The sequence below is a fragment of the Apodemus sylvaticus genome, chromosome 15 (genome assembly GCF_947179515.1).
Source record: "Apodemus sylvaticus chromosome 15, mApoSyl1.1, whole genome shotgun sequence".
Lineage (NCBI taxonomy): Eukaryota > Metazoa > Chordata > Mammalia > Rodentia > Muridae > Apodemus > Apodemus sylvaticus.
Window position 1 is genome coordinate 84,054,949 of NC_067486.1, and position 19,743 is coordinate 84,074,691.

A 19,743-nucleotide genomic window follows, 5' to 3' on the forward strand; every position below is an offset into this window, starting at 1 on the left:
CTTTTAAGTATAAGCAGGTCTGCTATCTAGTAGCTCTTGCTTGTCCTTAGGGCCCTTCTCTAGGATGTCCAGCTCCTTCCATCCTATTAAAGGGGGAGCGTATCACCCTGCACTAAGCTGCCACAGCTGCCTTGTCTTAGGACGTGCCAGAGAACTGCTTGCTTCTTCCTTTCCTGACGCCACCCCCACCTGCCCTTCCTAGGCACTAGAGCAGTTTTAGCTGCAATACTAACTGATGGCCCAGGAGGAGTCAGAGAATAGGCATAGCCTATGGGGAGCCAAGGAAGTCCCAGGGTAAAGAGAAGGACCCCAAACTACAGAAAGTTTAATAACTGCCTCTCGCCTGTCAAAATGGTGTTGGGGTTCTCTGCCACTTGAAGGTTTGTTTTGTTTTGTTTATTTTTATTTTTATTTTTTTTGGAGACAAGGTCTCAGTATGTCCTGGCTGGTTCAGAAGTCACTGTATAGACCAGGCTGGCCTGAACTCACAAAAAGAGATTCACCCACCACCAGACCCTCTTAGTGACATTCACCTTGACGCCTGCTATCTGGAACCTTATTTGGGCTTCCACTGCCTCTTAGAACCTCATCAGAGGTCCTCAGTCACACAGCCACCCAAGCTTGCCATCCTTGGCCTCTCAACAAACTGCAAGCACTTTGTCATTTGTCCTTGGTGGCTAGTGTCCGTCCTGTGGAACATTGAGCTTTCTGCCCTGTGACTCCTCCATCTACTACTGCACTCCCCATCTCCTTAGAACCTCCGAAGTCGGCCCTAAACCAACCCTGGCAGTTCTAAAGGAGAGGCCAAAGCCTCTGTCCTGGGCTGCTTAGCTCCAGACCAGCATCTGTGCCCTCCTTGTACTTGTACAAAGAGATGCTTCTGACAGGAGGCCAGGAAATACAGTCTCAAAGAAGAGAACAGAAGTCCTTGACCACTCAGCTAATGAGGAATTGGTCACCTGAGATTTTTTTCCATCTTTGTTCTGTGCTCATATATTTACATATATATTAAAATCTGATTTGTATATTTTACTTTACACTTGATTTTACAACTACCTACTGACATGATCATAGTAATAAATGATCATAGATAATATGATTATTATTTTCTTTTTTTATTTATTTATTTATTTTATGTATATGAGTACACTGTAGCTGTACAGATGGTTGTGAGCCACCATGTGGTTGCTGGGAATTGAACTCAGGACCTTCAGAAGAGCAGTCGGTGCTCTTAACCGCTAAGCCATCTCTCCAGCCTGATTATTGTTTTCAAGATAGATCTTAAGTAGCTTATGTTGGCTTTGAACCCACTGATACCAAGGATGACTTTGAATTCCTGATCTTCCAGCCTCCACCCCCCTCCAAGTGCTGGGATTACAGGTGTGTTTCATCATGTAAAAAGGAACCAAACCAAAGCCATTTTGAATAAAACATTTTTTGAATAAGGGTCAAATGAATTTTAAGGTCCCAAGACCTCCCTGGGTAACTGATACCCTGCTTGACAAAAAGGGGCGTGTGTGTGGATAACTGACAACCTGGTTGTTCAATGAGTTGAGGCTAAGCAAGTCACCCTGCCACAGTTGAGTGAACCAACCAAAGACAGCAGGATACATGTACCAAAGAGACGTGTTCCCAAGGAAATTCGCTCTCCCTAAATCTCAATTGGTAGAAAAAAGTGTAACTATAACTTGTAACAAATATCTGTGGGTTTCAAGCCTAAAAACTCTGTAACATTCTGGCTGGGGCAGGAGTCACAGTTCAGCTTCCAAGTCGGCCCTGAAGCCTTGATTGATCATAAATTTTTGTCAACTTATATTGACTTGGTGTTTCAGTTGTGTTGGATCTAAGTGGACCCCATGATGATCACACTCAACTTGAGTCATACTGCCATAATCCTCCCTAATAAATATTGTACCAATTTATACTCCTGCTGGTTGCATATGAACATGACCTGGCATTTGGTATCACTTCTCCACACTCTGTACTACTGGCTCAGGACCTGGTGCACACATCCACAAGTGTTTGGGTGGCAAAGCCCCACACTACAGGTATACAGAACAGGGTCTCATGACTGTATGGGCGCTGTGTCCTCAGAGATTCTATAAGAACCATGTGCTCAGTGGAGTAGTTTGTACAAATAAAACCATTTCTAGAATTGCCATGTAACTGTGTACCTTTCAGCTGGCAGGCTGCTCTCTCAAGCAAGGATTTAGGGAATCTGACTTCTCATTCCTGAGAACTAGTTTGCTTTTACTACATGTTGAGATTCTGCCCAAGATTACTGTTTTACAAAGTCATGTTTTGAAAAAGATTTGAGCTGGGCAATGGTGGCACATGCCTTTAATCCCAGTACTTGGGAGGCAGAGGCAGGCGGATTTCTGAGTTTGAGGCCAGCCTGGTCTACAGAGTGAGTTCCAGCATAGCCAGAAATAAGAGAAACACAGAGAAACCCTGTCTCAAAAAAACCAAAAAAAAAAAAAAGATCTGAAAGGTGCTTCTTCACTCTGTCTGTAATACTGCTCAGTCTGCTGGGTGGCGGTGGCACACACCTGTGATCCCAGCACCCAGGAAGCAGACAGCCGGTCTCTGAGTTTGAGGCCAGCCTGGTGTGTGGTACAATCTCTGAAGGCCCAGCCTTGTGACTTGAGGTTTCTTATAGCAACTAGTGCTGTCGTCTGTTCCTGGCTGGCTCAGCTTCATGTAGACACAGAAGAGCATTTCCAGGAACTCTGCCCCCATTGTAAGGGTTTTCCTCCCAGTTAGATGGGATGCACTTTGAGTGAGCGCTAACCTCGGCGCCTGGCTCACAGTAAGCATTCCATGTAGCCAGGGGAGAATGAGGCCGATCATGGGCAGAGTGATTGAGAAGTGCCAGCCATGCTGCTTGTACCTATTTGCATCCATTCTGACTGGCCAAGTCTGGGATGGGCTCTTGGAAAATGTGTGCTAGGTATAATGGAGTTTTACTAGCAAATAACTTTTCTCCCTTCCTACATCAGCTCACCCGACGATTGCCACCCATCAAAGAAGCTAAACCTAGGCTACAAAAGCTTTTCCGGGATTTCTGGCTCTACTCTGTGCTAATGGGATTCGCTGTGGAAGGCTCAGGTAAGGGAGTGGTGTCTCCATAGGAAATGCCGAGTGTGCAAGTAACAGCTAAGGTCAGACTCAACCACTCCAGAGTCTGGGTGCATTCGTTCTGAGCCCAAATGTAGCTGCTTGTTCCTGCAGGTACTTACAAACATTACACTTCCTAATGGGGGCGCTACGTCCTGTACAAACTTAGACAGGATTTGTTTCTGAGTCTCATTGTGGGGACAATTGTCTTAGGAGACCCAGGACTCTAAAAATTGCCAGTCAATGCGTAAGACTTCTTACATTATGTACTCTATGTTCTCATATATTTCCTCTCTCTCTCTCTCTCTCTCTCTCTCTCTCTCTCTTTCTCTCCCCCCCCCCTCTCTCTCTCTCTCTCTCTCTCTCTTTCTCTCCCTCTCTCTCTCTCTCATCTACCCTGTACTGGGAAAATGGCCTCACTCATATTTCATATTGCTCGGGTGGCCTGCTGGTCTGGACACCCAGCCCTTATCTCTCTTTCAGGACTCTGGCCGGAAGAATGGTATGAGGGAGTCTGTGAAATAGCTACCAAGTCGCCTCTGCTTACCTTTCCCAGCAAAGAGCCTCTTCGATCAGTCCTCCAGTACAACTCAGCTATGAAAAATGATACGGTTACCCCTGTACGGGTTCTCTTGTCACTCTTGTTAATCTGTCCAGAAAACAATTAGAATCAATCCTTTTCATGCCCTTATATATTGCTAACCATTAGGCTTCCTTTTTCTGGGAAGGCACCATCATGGACCTCTGAGTGTTTGTCTCCCTCCAGGCTGAGCTGAGTGAGCTCCGAAGCACCATCATCAACCTGCTAGACCCTCCTCCTGAGGTGTCTGCCCTCATCAACAAGCTGGACTTCGCCATGTCTACCTATCTCTTGTCTGTGTATCGGCTGGAGTACATGAGGTACATGAGTCTTCACCTCCACACACATTGCAACTAATTTTTAACTTTTGTGTCTTGATAGATGTGGGTCTTTTTCAACTCCTCTCAAGACCTACAAGCATTTAGAAAGCAAACAACTGTTGGTGGCAGGGGAAAGGGTCCTTTAATTCCATCACTTGGTAGGCAGAGGCAAGTGGACAGCCAGAACTACATACCCATGTACACGTGTGCGCGTGTGCAAATGTGTGCACACACACACAGACAAGTCTTAAAAACGTAAAATAGAATAGGATGGTTGAAGAGAGTGGTCATCTCATTGCCATCTCCTATAGCATGTTGATGTAGCGCCTTCCTCAAAGAAAAGCATCCAGAGAGCTAAGGGAGGGCGCCCAGCAGTAGAGTGCTTGTCTTACATGCAGGGTTCCGTCCCAGCCTGCATTTCAAAAACAAAAGAAAGAAAGAAGCTAAGTGGCAGCCAAAGCATGATGGCCGCGGTCAGTGCAGCGTGCCTAGTGAGAAGAGCTGCCCTGCACCCCTCAGGTGTGGTTTGGGGTGTTAGCCAGCATGGAACAACCCCTGAGGTCTGACTCAAGGAGGAGACTTCAGTTCCCGGTTCCTGCTTATTAGGAAATGTTGAAATCATGGTGTGAGAAGTTAAAAGTCTCTGAGCCTGTACAGATCTGTTCACTTTAACCCTGGCTTTGCTTTCCAGAAGCGCAGCTACCTCCTGAAAGACTTGTGTAAGGGCCAGTTAACCCGCATTGAGCCCTGCGCTCTTAACTGCAGCTCCAAGAACCTGAACGGCTCTCCACTATAGCCATGGCTCAAGCACATGAGTTTATTTCCTTTTCTCCCCTTTCCCTAAAGGTTATAGGCATTTTGTTTTTTGTCTTCTTACATTCTTTTTATCTTATACATGTACATGACTGTAGCACATGGATGCCAGCATGGAACAGGGGTTCTGAGGTCATCTGCAAGATCAGTCCTTTCCTACCATTGGGGCCTAGTCATCAAACTTAGGGTATCAGGCAGGTACCTTCACCCTCTGAGCCATCTGGCTGACCCAGATAGGTATTTATTATCATAAAGGCAAAAGGAAACACACCAGTACTGGTGAAGCCTAGGCGGGAGGGTTGGTATGAGTTTGAGACCAGCCTGAGATATGTGAGCTTCTTCACAAAAATGTAGAAGGAGCTGGGCACATGGCCTAGTGATTCCAAGGACCTGCCATGGTTCCCAGCACCCACATAAGGCAGTTTACAGTCTCCTCTAACCCAGCCTCAGTAGACACCCACTCATACAGCATACACGCACACACATGCAAATGAAACCCCAAGAATGGCACAGAATATGCCAAAGGTAAAGAAACCCTGAATGCAGGTCTCAGGGTAGGCATGGTAGCACATGACTTTAATCCCAACACTCAGGAGGCAGAGGCAGATGGATCTCTGTGAGTTCTAGGCCAGCCTGGTCTGCACAGTAAGTTCCAGGACAGCCAGGGCTACATAGAGAAACCCTGTCTCAAAAAACCAAAAAGAAAAAAGCCTTGGTTCATGTAACCTTTATGTCACATAATTATACCACTATGTCACTAATGGTGTAATTAGTGGATTGAACGAGATAGGACTATGTATGGTATACATCAGCCTGTAGAAAGTCCAAATGAGTGTGTGCTCCTATAAACAGCAGAGATGCTGTCCTGTAAGCCAGACCAGTTCAGAGCAGTGGCAGGTCTCTGCTGAGGAAGGGAGGGTTATATGTTTGTGACATGTGTTCAGTGCTGCTCTTTTTGTTAGGGTGCTGCGTTCTACAGATCCAGATCGCTTCCAGGTAATGTTCTGCTACTTTGAGGATAAAGCTATTCAGAAAGACAAATCGGGTAAGCTCATTATTACAATACTTTCATGATAATGACAAATTGAGCTTTAGTAGGAAAAAAAAGAATATTTCCTATTTTCTGTTCACATAGAGAAAATAGTTTTATGATGTTACATACTCCATTGGAAGTATCTTCACAAAAATATATAACCTTAAAAATAAGGCAAGGTAGGACCATCAAGATGACTCAGCAGATAAAGGTATGTGTGCCTGACAGCCTAAGTTTGATCCATGGGACCTTTGTGGTGGAAGGAGAGAGTCTATAAATTTTCTTCTGACACTTAAAATCCATGTGCACTGTGAAATATAAGTGCACATGTACACACAGAATAAATAATAAATGTAAAATACTTTTTCCCATTTTAAAAATGATTTATTTTTATTTTATAACCTATTTTGCCTGCATGCATGCCTGTGTAAGGATGTCAAATCCCCTGGAACTGGAGTTACAGACAGTTATTAGCTTCCCTCTGGGTGCTAGGAATGGAACCTGGGTCCTCTAGAAGAGCAGGCAGTGCTACTAACCACGAGCCATCTCTCCAGTCCCCCAAAGACCTTTTTTTTTTTTAAATAATCCAGGGTAGTCTGGGTTATAGTTGCGTGGGTAGAGTGCTTCCCTAGTGGGTCTAAAGCCTTGTGCTCAGTTCCTGGTGTACTAGTGTTCCCTGCTATCCAAGCACTGGGTTGTGGAGGCAGAAGGAAGTTGAGGGTCATCTCAGCTACATGAGGGGCAGAGCAGGATACTCGAGAAGCTGTCAAACGGCTGGGTAGGTATCCAGGCTCCTTGGGAGGCTAACGCAGGATAATCGCAAATTCAGGGCAAACCTGGCTAACTTAGAGATTCAAAAAAAGCAAAACGAGGGCTGGGAAGATTTCTCAGTAGCTAAAGAAGGGTGCTTGTTGTGAAGATGCAGGCTGTCCCCAGCATGCTGAAAATGCTTGTAGTGTGCCAGCTGGACCCAAGCGCTCCTGGCCAGCCATCCTAACCAAAACAGCAAGCTTCAGGTGTAGTGAGATAAACAGTGGTAGGAAAGAATACCCGTGTCCTCTTCTGGCGTCTCGATGTGCACATTCAAAGTGTACCCCCACACAGGTATGCAGACAAGCATACAAAACACATACACAAAGGGAGGTTATGGGGATGAAACTCAATGAGAGAGGGCGTGTATGGGACCCTAAATTCAATTCCGAGAACCACAAAAAGAAATTTAATTTAAAAAAATGTATATATCCTTCTGATTTTGTCACTCTGCAAAAAAAGACCCAAAACAATTCACTTTCTGTGTGCAAGCAGGTCGGTGTCCAGACAACAGTCTTTCTTCTGCTAAAAAATACCAAGGCTCCTTAGATGGCCATTTATGGATCTGAAGGATCTTTCTGTTGCTGAGAGGGTCAAGGAACCAATTAAACAGACTCTTAGTGAACAAGTTAGAATAATTTGAATGTAAATAGTATTTTTTTTGGTAACTTTGTTTAATTGAAATGATTTGGCATTATAAATGGTATGAATCAATGATGTTCTAAAAAGAGTAAAGTTTAGTATTAAATGTAGAACTAAAATAGGGAGACTTCATTTGGACTTAGACCTTTTATAAAATGGCATAGGGTTTGCATAGAGGCCACACACATCTGCAGGTATGTTGTAAGACATTTTGTATTTCTTAGATTACCCAGTACAATGTAAATATTATTTAAATAGCTTATATGATTTTCAACTTATTTTTACTTTGTGTGTGAGTGTTGTATATGTATGCATGTATATATGTACATTGTATACACTTACTTAGTTTAGGTTTTCTTTTTTTTCCCTGCCTTTGGTCTTTCTTTCTTTCTTTTTTAAAAAGATTTATTGTATGTATGTGTGTCTGTCTGTCTGTATGTATGTATGTAAGTACACTGTAGCTGTCTTTAGACACACCAGAAGAGGGCATTGGATCCCATTACAGATGGTCGTGAGCCACCATGTGGTTGTTGGGAATTGAACTCAGGACCTCTGGAAAAGCAGTCAGTGCTCTTAACTGCTGAGCCGTCTCTCCAGCCCTCACCAACCCCCATCCCCTCCCTACCCCATCCCCCCCTTTGGTTTTTCAAGACAGGGTTTCTCCATGTAGTCCTGGGTCTCCTGGAACTCACTCTATAGATTAGGCTGGCCTCAAACTCAGACTCCCCTGCCTCTGCCTCCCAAGTGCTGGGATTAAAGGCGTGCGCTATGAGTCTGGCTGGCTTTGTTTTCCTTTGGATGGGGCTGTACAGCTCAAGTTAGACTTGAACTTGTGACCCTGCCTTCACCTGAGTACCAGTATTACAGGTGGGCTTTTGTCAGGACTGGCTCTGATATCAGAAAGGATTTGAAAGTCATGTCAACCCTTAAATGACTTTAAATTTGGGGGTTAGAAAGATGACTCAGCAATTAAGAGACCTGCAGGTATTCAGTCCCAGCACCCGTATCAGGCAAATCCCTGTAACATGGCTAGCTAGCTCCAAGGAGCCCAGTGCCTCTCTGGCCTTTATGAGCACTATACACACACGTGCACATAAACCCACAGAGACATACTCACATCATTATTTTTATAAAATAACTTACTGTAGGGGGCTGGAGAGATAGCTCAGTGGTTAAGAGCACTGACTGCTCTTCTGAAGGTCCTGAGTTCAAATCCCAGCAATGACATATTGGCTTACAACCATCCGTAATGAAATCTGACACCTTCTTCTGGAGTGTCTGAAGAAAGCTACCGTATACTTACATATAATAAATAAATAAATCTTTAAAAAAAAAAACCCAGAACTTGCTGGGTGGCGGTAGTGCATGCCTTTAATCCCAGCACTTGGGAGGCAGAGGCAGGCAGATTTCTGAGTTCAAGGCCAGCCTGGTCTACAGAGTGAGTTTCAGGACAGCCAGGGCTACACAGAAAAAACCTGTCTCAAAAAAACAAAAAATAAAAATAAAAAATAAAAAATAAAAAAATAAATATATTGTAGATGCCATAGCGCCTGGTATGATGAGAGAATAGAAACAGGAATACTAGCGCACATCTCTCACCCCAGCACCCAGAAGTCTCAGGTCATAGTATTACCACGAGTTCAAGTCTAGCCTAGGCTACACATGAGAAGCAAGAAACATAGTGTTTTGGGGGAGGGGGGAGAGGAGGGAGGGAGAGAGAGAGGAGAAGGAAGAGGAGGGGGTAGCGAGGAGGAAGGAGAGGGTAGGGAAGGGAAGAGGGGGGAGGGGATAGGGAAGGAGGAAAAGAAAAGAGAGAAAATGAGAATGAATCATCGTGTCGTATCACTTTCATTATTCCCTCCAAGTCCCCTGAACCCTACCCTAATGAACAGGTTTCAGATAGCCAAGTTGGAAAACCTTCTGTAAGTTGTGTCCTTAAAGTATCAAGGTCATGAGGTCCAACAATAGACTGAGGGACCAACACAGTTATAAGAGACAGAGGTGTGAGGAAATTCTGTGTGGTGTGCAGTATTCGCTTCAGGAACAGAAATGGGACATGAGTGGGAGAACCTAGTGATCGCATGGCGCCAGGTCTCCTACTTCTGACAAAGGCAGGCTGCTTATGGCAGATGTCCTACTCTGCAGCTCTGTGCGTTTGAGATTGTTGGTGGCTCTTGTGACAGTGCCTGATCTCTGAACCTTAACTCTGACTGTCTAACTCCTGGGACCTTCCTCGTTGCAGGGATGATGCAGTGTGTCATTGCTGTTGCTGACAAAGTATTTGACGCCTTCCTGAACATGATGGCAGAGAAAGTAAGCCTGCCTGGGTGCCAGCGGGTGCCAGCAGTGCCTACTAGAGGCACGCGGGGGAGCCCTATTACCTGTCTTCTCACTCTAGGCTAAGACCAAGGAGAATGAAGAGGAGCTGGAGCGGCATGCCCAGTTTTTGCTGGTGAACTTCAACCATATTCACAAGAGGATAAGGAGAGTGGCTGACAAATACCTGTCTGGTCTGGTGGATAAGTAAGTTTGACTTCTCCCTAATGCTTTGTATGCACATAAATGTTGATACCTTGGAACACAGAAAAACCACCGTTACATCATCAGCCCAGAAAATAACAAAGTCAGAACAAAAACTCAGGGGTGGTACGAATCCCTGAAGAATGTCAATGAGTTTGTTGCAGCCTACATTTTAGCCTAGAAACACTCATTCTGAGCATTGGCTCACTGTCTCCTCACCCCAGTAGCTAGAAGTCCCCCAGGAGAGTAAGAATCCTATGAGTTTCTCAGAATAAAAGCTTGCACTTGTATTTTTCCACTGCTTGTACTGAGAGACACAGCGGGCTTAGACATGACACCTTTCAGAAGGTAAGCTGGATAGCCGCTGAAGTATAAAGGCCAAATTAGCACACAGCCTGCCTTCAGCCTCCGGAGGCTGGGCCGGAGCCAGCTAGTATATTCACAAGGACCAAGCCGTGCACATATGGCGTACACCCAAGTCAGGCCACGTATAAGCTGATTACTACACAAGGGCGTGTCCTTCCAGTCTATGGGCCGGCAGCCCACGACCTGTTCCTTCATTCCACTGCTTTCCTTCATTCCAATATTCTTGTTTTCTGTTGGTGCCACACTGTGAGAAATACTGGGGGCCCCCATAAAGCACCAGAGCTACGTGGAAAGGAGGGGTGTGGCCTGCATCTGCTCTCACAAGTAGAGTGGGTTGGACCTGAGAACATTTCTGACCAGGCTCCCTATACCTCACTGTGGAGAGAGGTGCTGTGTCTCAGTGTCTCATGCCTGTGCAGGGGAGGCTCCTAGAAAGCTCATCTCCTCAGCCCTGAGGACCCTTCTTGCTGTAGGTTTCCACACTTGCTCTGGAGCGGGACTGTGCTGAAGACCATGCTGGACATCCTGCAGACCCTGTCACTGTCACTGAGTGCTGTGAGTGTCCTAACACATGAGCTTCCCACTATGTGCTGGGCTGACTCCAATAATACCCCTGAGCCTCACTTACGCACATGTGGTGAATGGAGTGGGTACCCAAATTGTTTCCTGATGTTTCTTGCTAGACTGTAGCAAGTTTGGGAGTCCATGTGGGGCATGTGACACTGTTGACTGTGTCATATGCTTGACAGAAGCAGCCTTGAGGACTTAAGGGGTCTGTTGTTGTTTCTAGGATATTCACAAGGACCAGCCTTACTACGACATTCCTGATGCCCCCTATCGGATCACGGTTCCTGACACATATGAAGCCCGGGAGGTCAGTCCCACCTGGTCCCCTAGAATGAGGGCTTCCCAGAGGATGTCAAGACAGGGTTCAACATACCGCAGGTCCCTGAGGCCCCAGGCACTGGCCTCCTGCAGGGGAGCTCCTGAATTCCTGAGCCTGTCTGTGTTCCAGGCCTCTGACTTTTCCCACTCAGTGTCCCTGACTCTGCAACATTACTGCTTTAGCTGCCAGAGGTATTCCTAACTATGAGTCAGCTCTCAGCCCCTCAGACTGCTTGTTCATTGTAGAACAGAATGGTAGACGCTGCTTTCACCATACCCTTCGAAAATGGTACCGTAGACACAGATAAGGAAGATGTCCTGATAGCTCCTCTCCCCACTGAGTCTGATGTGGTGCCCCTGTACAGAGTACTGAACTGGCCCAGCGTTCTCCCAGCTCGGGCAGGGCCCTGCCCTAACTCAGGCCTCCCTGGACATATTGATGTGGTGCCTGTGAGGACTCTTTTCCAGTCTAGAACATGCCTTTTCCTCCGTCCTTTCTTTCTTTCTTTCTTTCTTTCTTTCTTTCTTTCTTTCTTTCTTTCTTTCTTTCTTTCTTCCTTCCTTCCTTCCTTCCTTCCTTCCTTCCTTCCTTCCTTCCTTCCTTCCTTCCTTTCTTTCTTTCTTTCTTTCTTTCTTTCTTTCTTTCTTTCTTTCTTTCTTTCTTTTTAAGATTTATTTATTTTATGTATGTGAGTACACTGTTCTGTTGCTCTTCCAAAAGTCCTGAGTTCAAATCCCAGCAACCTCATGGTGGCTCACAACCATCTGTAATAAGATCTGATGCCCTCTTCTGATGTGTTTAAGACAGCTACAGTGTGCTTACATTAAATAAATAAATAAATAAATCTTAAAAAAAAAAAAAAAGATAGACTGTTTATGTCGTTGGAGCTGCCACACAGCCTTCTGCAAGAACCACAGACTATAGTGTACTAAGAATCCCTGTGCCCTGAAGCTTTGGTGTTAGTGTATGGTCACTGATAAAGCTTCTATGTCCATTACCTTAGACTAGGTGCCTTAAGGAAAGTAATTTTCTTACAGTGCTGGGGAGAGAACGTCCAAGAACAAAGTCTTAGCAGGGGAGTCTTCTGAGATCACTCTCCTAGTCTTAGCAGGGGAGTCTTCTGAGATCACTCTCCTTGGAATGCAGGGTCCTTCTCACTGTGTTCTCATGTGGTCTTCCCTCTGAGAGGTAGCCCTGAGGTTTCCACATTTCATCGTCGCATAAGTATACCATCTGCATTAGGCTAGGCTTTCCCTCAGTGGCCTTTAATTTAACCACCTCTTTCTTTTTTGTTTTTGTTGTTGTTGTTTGTTTTTGTTTTTGTTTTGTTTTGTTTTGAGTCAGGGTTTCTCTGTATAGCCCTGGCTGTCCTGGAGCTCACTCTGTAGACCAGGCTGGCCTCGAGCTCAGAAATCCACCTGCCTCTGCCTCCCAGAGTGCTGGGATTACAGGCATGCGCCACCACCGCCCGGTTAATCACCTCTTTCAAAGCCCTATCCAAGTACAGTCTCATTTTGAGTTTCTGAGGATCGGAGCTTTAACCTAAGACTTTGAAGAAGACACAGTTTAGTCCGTGGCAGTCACTGCAACCTAGATAGGCTGACTTCAGATTTTCCAACTTCCAGAGCATCGTGAAAGACTTTGCTGCGCGCTGTGGAATGATCCTACAGGAAGCTATGAAGTGGGCACCCACGGTCACTAAGTCCCACCTACAGGTACTTTCTGCAAATATCAAAAAAAGTAGTCATAATATAAACTCAGGGGTTATCAGTTGGACATACCTTTCGGGGTGAGTATGCTTGTCAGGTTAGTGGACCTGGCTCTGACTGCTATAGGGTGTTATGGCTGGGGGAGGATTGTGGCTGCTTGCAAAGTAAGTTGGGGCAATATGGGGGTCAGGGACAGTGTCACAGGCCACCCTGTGATAGGCTTGGTGCATTATGTGCACCTTAGTGCAGTGAGGGCCTTGACAAAGGCCGTGAGCAGACATTCAAAGATTTGAGTCTCAGTGAAGCTCTGTCTAGGCTACATACATACATATATCTGCATTTCTTCAGACTAAAGTTCTGGCTTGCAAAAAGAACAAAAATGTCAGAGAATATAGAAGGGAAAAGTTGTCTTAAAAAGAATCAAAAATTTAAAAAAAATGTTCATCATTTATTTTTGTTTTTCAAGACAGGATTTCTCTATATACCCCTGGCTGTCCTGGAACTCACCATGTAGACACCATACTTTTCTTGAAGTCCTAATGATCCACCGGCCTCTGCCTCCTGGGTGCTGGGATTAAAGGCCTGTGACACCACACCTGGTTCAAGGCAATGCTATTTTAAAAACGCATTCCTCTTGGTGAAGCCCAAGAAGGGCAAAGCAGCTGGCTCTGAGAGACTTAGAGTCAGTTTGAAATGCACTGAGGAAGAATCCCTGGCTTTTTTTTTTTTTTTAAGTACAACGTAGCTGTCTTCAGACACACCAGAAAAGGGCATCGGATCCCATTACGGATGGTTGTGAGCCACCATTTGGTTGCTGGGAATTGAACTCAGGACCTCTGGAAGAGCAGCCAGTGCTCTTAACCGCTGAGCCATCTCTCCAGCCCCCGAATCCCTGGTTTTTGCCTAGGATTACCATCCACAAAGGGGTTCATCAGCAAAGATTGAGTAATGCTGGAAAAGGGGTCACCTGGACCCAGATTCATACACAGAAGAGGGCAAAGCCACACCTAGTTATAAAGGACACGCTTTGACACTGTGTAGTTTTAATATTTATCCACTGGAATTCTTCAGAATTTTTTTTGTCAAATCATTAATATTTAAGAAAAAAAGAAAAGACATCAAAATATAACAAGACCTGCCAACTGCATAACCACCACTCAGAGATCAGGGCCCCCTCCTCATTTGTAAATGAAAAGCGTTTGACTCCTTGATGGTCCCATGGTTGGCAAATCAGGGGAGATCCTGTGCTGAAGCCTGGTATCTGATCTGCTGCTCGATGCTTCTAGTGTTTCCTTTACATTAATGACGTAGCTTGCTTTCTTCATTTCAGGAATATCTGAACAAGCATCAGAACTGGGTATCAGGATTGTCCCAGCACACAGGATTGGCCATGGCCACTGAGAGCATCCTTCACTTTGCCGGCTACAACAAGCAGAACACAACTCTTGGGGTATGTGCAAATATGCCATGAACAGTGAGCCCTAATCTGTGATAGGTGAAGGACTCACCTATGTGAGATTCTCATGAAAGACCCTTCAGCTCCCATATCCCACACATTTGTGAGGTTCGCAGGGTATCTGTTGACAGATGGGGATTGATGAGGGTCCAGAAGAGGTGCCCATCCAAACAGGTATTTCTCTGTTGTGCTTAAGTTTTGAAATATGTAGATTTTTGAAGGTAAAATTTGATGCATTGATGAAATGTGACTTTCTAGTATCTATAGAGAGGAAAGAAACTGGCTTCTTAAACATACACAGCATTATATCATAGTCAAATTTGTCTGGAATCTACCTTCCTAATTCTGGAACCCTTTAATGTAGTTCTAATGTTTTAGTGACGCCCCCCCCAACCATAAAGTTATTTTGTTGCTACTTCATAACTGTGACGTTGCCATTGTTATGATTGTAATGTAAATATCTGATATGCAGGATATCTGATATGTGGCCCCCAAAGGGGTGACAACCTACAGGTTGAGAACTGCTGGTCTGGAATACTCACAGGACTTCATGATTCTATTTCCTGCAGGTGCTCAAATACATACATGGGCCCCCAGCTTTATCTGTTTTGTTTAAGATTAATTTAGGCTGGGCAGTGGTGGTGCACGCCTTTAATCGCATCACTTGGGAGGCAGAGGCAGGTGAATTTCTGAGTTTGAGGCCAGCCTGGTCTACAGAGTGAGTTCCAGGACAGCCAGGGCTACACCGAGAAACCCTGTCTGGATACAAAACAAAAAACAACAACAACAAAAAAAGATTAATTTAGGTTCAAAAGCAGTAGTTTCACAGTTGAATTAGACTGGAATTTAAGTCAGGATGGGACAGACACACCTGCTGATTTGGTGCTGGCCTTGCAGCAGAAGCCGTTTCACTCTACCCGCCCCGCCCCCGCCCCCACACACACTTAATACAAACCCAGACTACCGCCAGATGAGTGTTGTGCTCTGCCCTCTGAGTGGACTATAGGTGGACTGTGGAATGTGCTGTGTGGAGGCATAAAGTCTTCATCACCCAGCCAAGAAAACACACCTGGTGAAGGGTCTGAGCCATCCCGGAGCCTGTGGCTCTGTCGCTGTGGAGCTTGTAGCTGGTGTTACTGCACTTCCTCTGAAGATGGCCTTGGCAGACGTGGCCAGTTGGACCATGCACAGCTAGCTGTCACTGGCCTTTCTGCTCTTAACAGTGCACAGTAGATTGTCAGCAGTGAGAGGACAGAGACACAGCTCTATACTGCCACCTTTCTCAGGCTGAAGAAGTCCCTAGAATTTTACAGTCCTCAGCTCAGACCAAGCCAGGATTTGTAGCTTTGCTGCTGAAAGGGATTTCTGGACTAACAGTAGAATTGAAGCAGCTTTAAAAATTGTATCAAAGTTGGTTTGGTTTGGTTTGGTTTGGTTTGGTTTGGTTTGGTTTGAGACAAGTGCCTCATTATGTGGCCCTTAAGTATTAAACAATGTGTTTAAGTACATGGTGGAAGAAAGGACGCATATCCGTAGGTGTAGGTACAGTTGCACCAGGCATTAGCACACTGCTGGCTCTCACCTTATATGTCAGCATTGCTGAGAGACTCTGATCCTTCTCTCTCACTGGGTAAGGGAGGAGAGTGTGGCGGCTGCCCGGACACCTTGAGCTTCCCCTCTCCGTGTGATGATGCAGACGGAGGCTGCCAGGCTGCTCGCCTCTGCTGAGCAGCTGGGAAAAGTGCAGGTTCATAGCTAGGGGCACGCTGTGCTGGAACCCTTGCTCTCGTGCTGGCAAATGCTTCAGCCAGACCCCAGAGTGCGGGGCTTCTTTGTTTCCCTTCTCTTCTTTCCAAGATCTTCTCCAACTTAGTGTCCTGTTTCAGGATCAGATCCCCAGCCTTGAGCTCTCCACCGCTTGCAGAACATTTGAGCAGAGGGCAGGCTTAAAGCCAAGTGCTCTTTCTTGGTACTAGCCAGCTAGCTTGCAAAGGACCTGTTTTGCTGGAAGGATTTTCATCTTTGTCCTAGAAAGTTATAGATTATAAGTAAAGAAAAGACATTTGTGTTGTTGTTGCTGTCTGTTTTCTTGTTGTTGTTGTTGTTGTTGTTGGTTGGTTTTTTTTGGATTTGGTTTGTTTTAGAATATCTCATTATGAAACATTGGCTTGTCAGACTGGCCTCAAACTCAAGGAGATCCATCTGAGTCTGACTCCCAAGTGCTAGGATCAAAAGTGTGGGCCACTACATCCAGTTGAGTAGATTCTTCATAAATAGGAAAGGATGCTTTTTGCTCTGTTTGATTGGGTTGTGCTTGAGATCCTGACTAAGGTGCCTCTGTTCTATAGTCCCCAACTTCACATTCTTAAAAGGGATATCCCTCATACACATACATGGAGACCAGAGTTATTTATGTGTAGTGGCACACACCTTTAATCCCAGCACTTGGAAAGCAGAAAGCAGGCAGTTCTCTGAATTTGAGGCCAGCCTGGTCTACAAAATGAGTTTCAGGACAGCCAAGGCTACACAGAGAAACCCTGTCTCAGGAAAAAAATAAATGTTTCCATGAGGCATGCAAGTGTCTAGTGGTCATGTTAGCTTGGCACACTGAAGATTGAATGGTTTGTATCAGAGCTTGCGTCTTACCAGGGCTTTGGTTAAACATAGGAAAAATATGTTTCAGGCATCTAAAACAGTTCTCTGTACCTGTCTATAGGCAACTCAGCTAACCGAGCGCCCAGCCTGTGTGAAGAAAGACTACTCCAACTTCATGGCGTCCTTGAATTTGCGCAACCGCTATGCCGGCGAGGTACTTCTCTTGCCCTATGCAGAGCTGTTGTGCGCATCTTGACTTCATACTATTTAGCTACTTCATAGCAGAATGTGAAGGAGGGATCTGGGTGATGAGGAATTTACTCATTTGACTCAGTTGACTTGGGGAGCCTGGTGCTAGCACTCAGTGTCACATTGCAGGGCATTTATGACAGCTATTTAGCACCTGTGCGAGAAAGTGATATCAGTGGGCACACTCAGGCACACCAGGGCATTTTGTTACATGATAGCAAACATGTGGAATGTCATGCATTCTCCTGGACACTTGGATATATGTGCCAATATTCTAGTCTTACAGGTAAAGAAACACAGCTCCTGAGGTTAAATAACTTGTCAGAGTAGACTCAAGAACCATGTTTGCTGGCTCCACACAGAGGGCTTTCGCTCACAGCATTTATTCCAGGCTAACCAAGTCACTCACCTGCCTGATTTCAGTTTTCTCTTCCACAAATTCAACTCTCGTTGACACTGAAGGTGGAGACTGAAATCTCATGAAATTTGTCAGAGTAGTCTTCTGAGGGTAGGCTCACCTCCCCCATCATTGCTGCTGCTCAATTCCGAGGCTGCCCTTCTGTGAGTCTAGTACTCAGCATAGGCTAACCTCATGCCGAGAACTGCAGAGAGAGCTTATTCTATGTCATTTTGAATGATGCTGTGCAAGCAGAAAGTCTGCCTTTGGGCCTGGGCTTATTTTTTTGGAAAGAGTCATATCTACTGTATAGCCAAGTATATGAATAAGAATGTAATGCCTGAGCCAGGCAGTGTGGCACACTCCTTTAATCCCAGCACTTGGGAGGCAGAGGCAGGTGAATTTCTGAGTTTGAGGCCAGCCTGATCTACGGAGTAAGTTCCAGGACAGCCAGGGCTACACAGAGAAACCCTGTCTCAAAAAAACCAAAAGGAAGGGAGGGAGGGTGGGAGGAAAGGAAGGAAGGAAGGAAAGAAGGAAGGAAGGAAGAGAAAGAAAGAAAGGCAGGCTTTCTGGGGGGGAAAAGTTTATATGAAAAGATAGTGAAGCCAGTTTTATTGTTTGAGTCTTTAATTGACTCTGAAGGAAGTTTATTTATCTAGCTTATGTTCGTAAACCTTGTCCTGGCTGTACACTGTGTACACTGATGAAAATATGTCTCCATCTTCAAGAATCAGAGTTGGTAAAAATGCTAGCATATATTTCCTAGAGAAATGCTCAGTAACAGCCCCCCTGAAGTGAACTCTGGTCTAGCCAGTCCTATTGTGGACTGGGGGAGCTGGCTACCAGGGTCACAGTCGTGTGCCGGTCTCAGTGCACAGCTGCTAATAAGTGGACTTCTTCACAGGTACATGGAATGATTCGGTTCTCAGGTGCCACAGGCCAGATGTCTGACCTGAACAAAATGATGGTCCAGGACCTGATTACAGCTTTGGACCACAGTCATCCTCAGCACTATACACAAGCCATGTTCAAATTGACGGCAATGCTCATTAGCAGCAAAGGTAATACATACAAGGCCCATGGAATTATGGGTTCATTTCTAAGTGAATATTTGCTTAGAAATCCTTGATAACCTGGAATTCTGTCAAAGAAGAAACAGGCAGTCTGCTAGTAGAAATCTCTGATGAGCTAACTTTAAATGAAAGGCATTATTGACCCTAGATAGGACTGGTTCCCATCAGGCCCAGCCAGAGCAGGAGCCTCTGACTGATGAGTGTGTGTTCCAGATTGTGACCCACAGCTCCTGCATCACCTCTGCTGGGGTCCCCTCCGCATGTTCAATGAGCACGGCATGGAGACGGCACTGGCCTGCTGGGAGTGGCTGCTGGCTGGCAAGAATGGAGTGGAAGTGCCGGTAGGCCCCGGACCCAGCTCAGCTCCGTGGGTGGGTGGGACTGCACATGGGGGAGGCATTCTGTCTCTGCCACCAGTGAGTATTGTGTCCTGGACACTGCCACCCTTATAAGCTCTGGTCTCCAGAAAGAATGCTGCACGTGGCAAAAGGTACAGTGACGTTGGTGTGGCTGATACAGACTATCTGTGGAAGGCTCGGGATGGAGAGCAGGGTCTTGTGAGGCTGGAGGGCTGTCTGTTACAAACCTGCTGACGTCAGAGCTGACTGGGAGCAAGTGCTTTCTAGACTTGCTAGTTATGGAATCAGCCATTTTACCCTGGTCTGTGCTTCTAGAATCACTTTGTCATGGAGCCTCCAGACACGATTATACTGTTGAGTATCACTTGTCTGACATGATTAGTACAGGAGCTAATTGTGGATTTTTCCCTTCAGATTATGGAATATCTGCATGTAGATAATGAAGTACATTTTATGGGAAACAAGTCCCTTATGTAAGACACATATTCATGTATGTACATCTTATATACCATAGTCTAAAGGAAATTTTATGCAGTATTTTTATAAGTTTATTTTTGTTTATTTTATGTATATAGTTATTTTACCTGCACATACGTCTGTGTACCTCATGTGTGTCTGGTATGTAAGGAGGTCAAAAGAAGGCATCAGATCCCTGGAACTGAAGTTAGAGGTGGCTGGGAGCTAACCTTGGTATATGGGACAGAACCCAGGAGCTCTGGAATAGCAACCAGTGATACTTACCGGTGAACACCTCTCCTGCCCACCCCATGCGCTATTTGTAATGTGCCTGCTTGTTCTGAGGGAAGAGGTCTCTT

General features: G+C 45.5%; 1 protein-coding gene across 1 annotated transcript in view; it reads left to right on the top strand.

Moving 5' to 3' along the window:
- Pi4ka (phosphatidylinositol 4-kinase alpha) overlaps positions 1–19,743 on the top strand; it is a 117,762-nt gene that overhangs the window by 76,082 nt on the left and 21,937 nt on the right. The window contains exons 20-32 of the mRNA XM_052158274.1: positions 3,000–3,108; positions 3,601–3,737; positions 3,884–4,017; positions 5,793–5,875; positions 9,558–9,628; positions 9,714–9,838; positions 10,675–10,756; positions 10,992–11,075; positions 12,713–12,802; positions 14,127–14,246; positions 16,969–17,061; positions 18,401–18,557; positions 18,783–18,910. Of these exons, the coding sequence (XP_052014234.1) occupies positions 3,000–3,108; positions 3,601–3,737; positions 3,884–4,017; positions 5,793–5,875; positions 9,558–9,628; positions 9,714–9,838; positions 10,675–10,756; positions 10,992–11,075; positions 12,713–12,802; positions 14,127–14,246; positions 16,969–17,061; positions 18,401–18,557; positions 18,783–18,910 (1,413 nt within the window). The remainder of the gene's footprint in view (positions 1–2,999; positions 3,109–3,600; positions 3,738–3,883; positions 4,018–5,792; positions 5,876–9,557; positions 9,629–9,713; positions 9,839–10,674; positions 10,757–10,991; positions 11,076–12,712; positions 12,803–14,126; positions 14,247–16,968; positions 17,062–18,400; positions 18,558–18,782; positions 18,911–19,743) is intronic.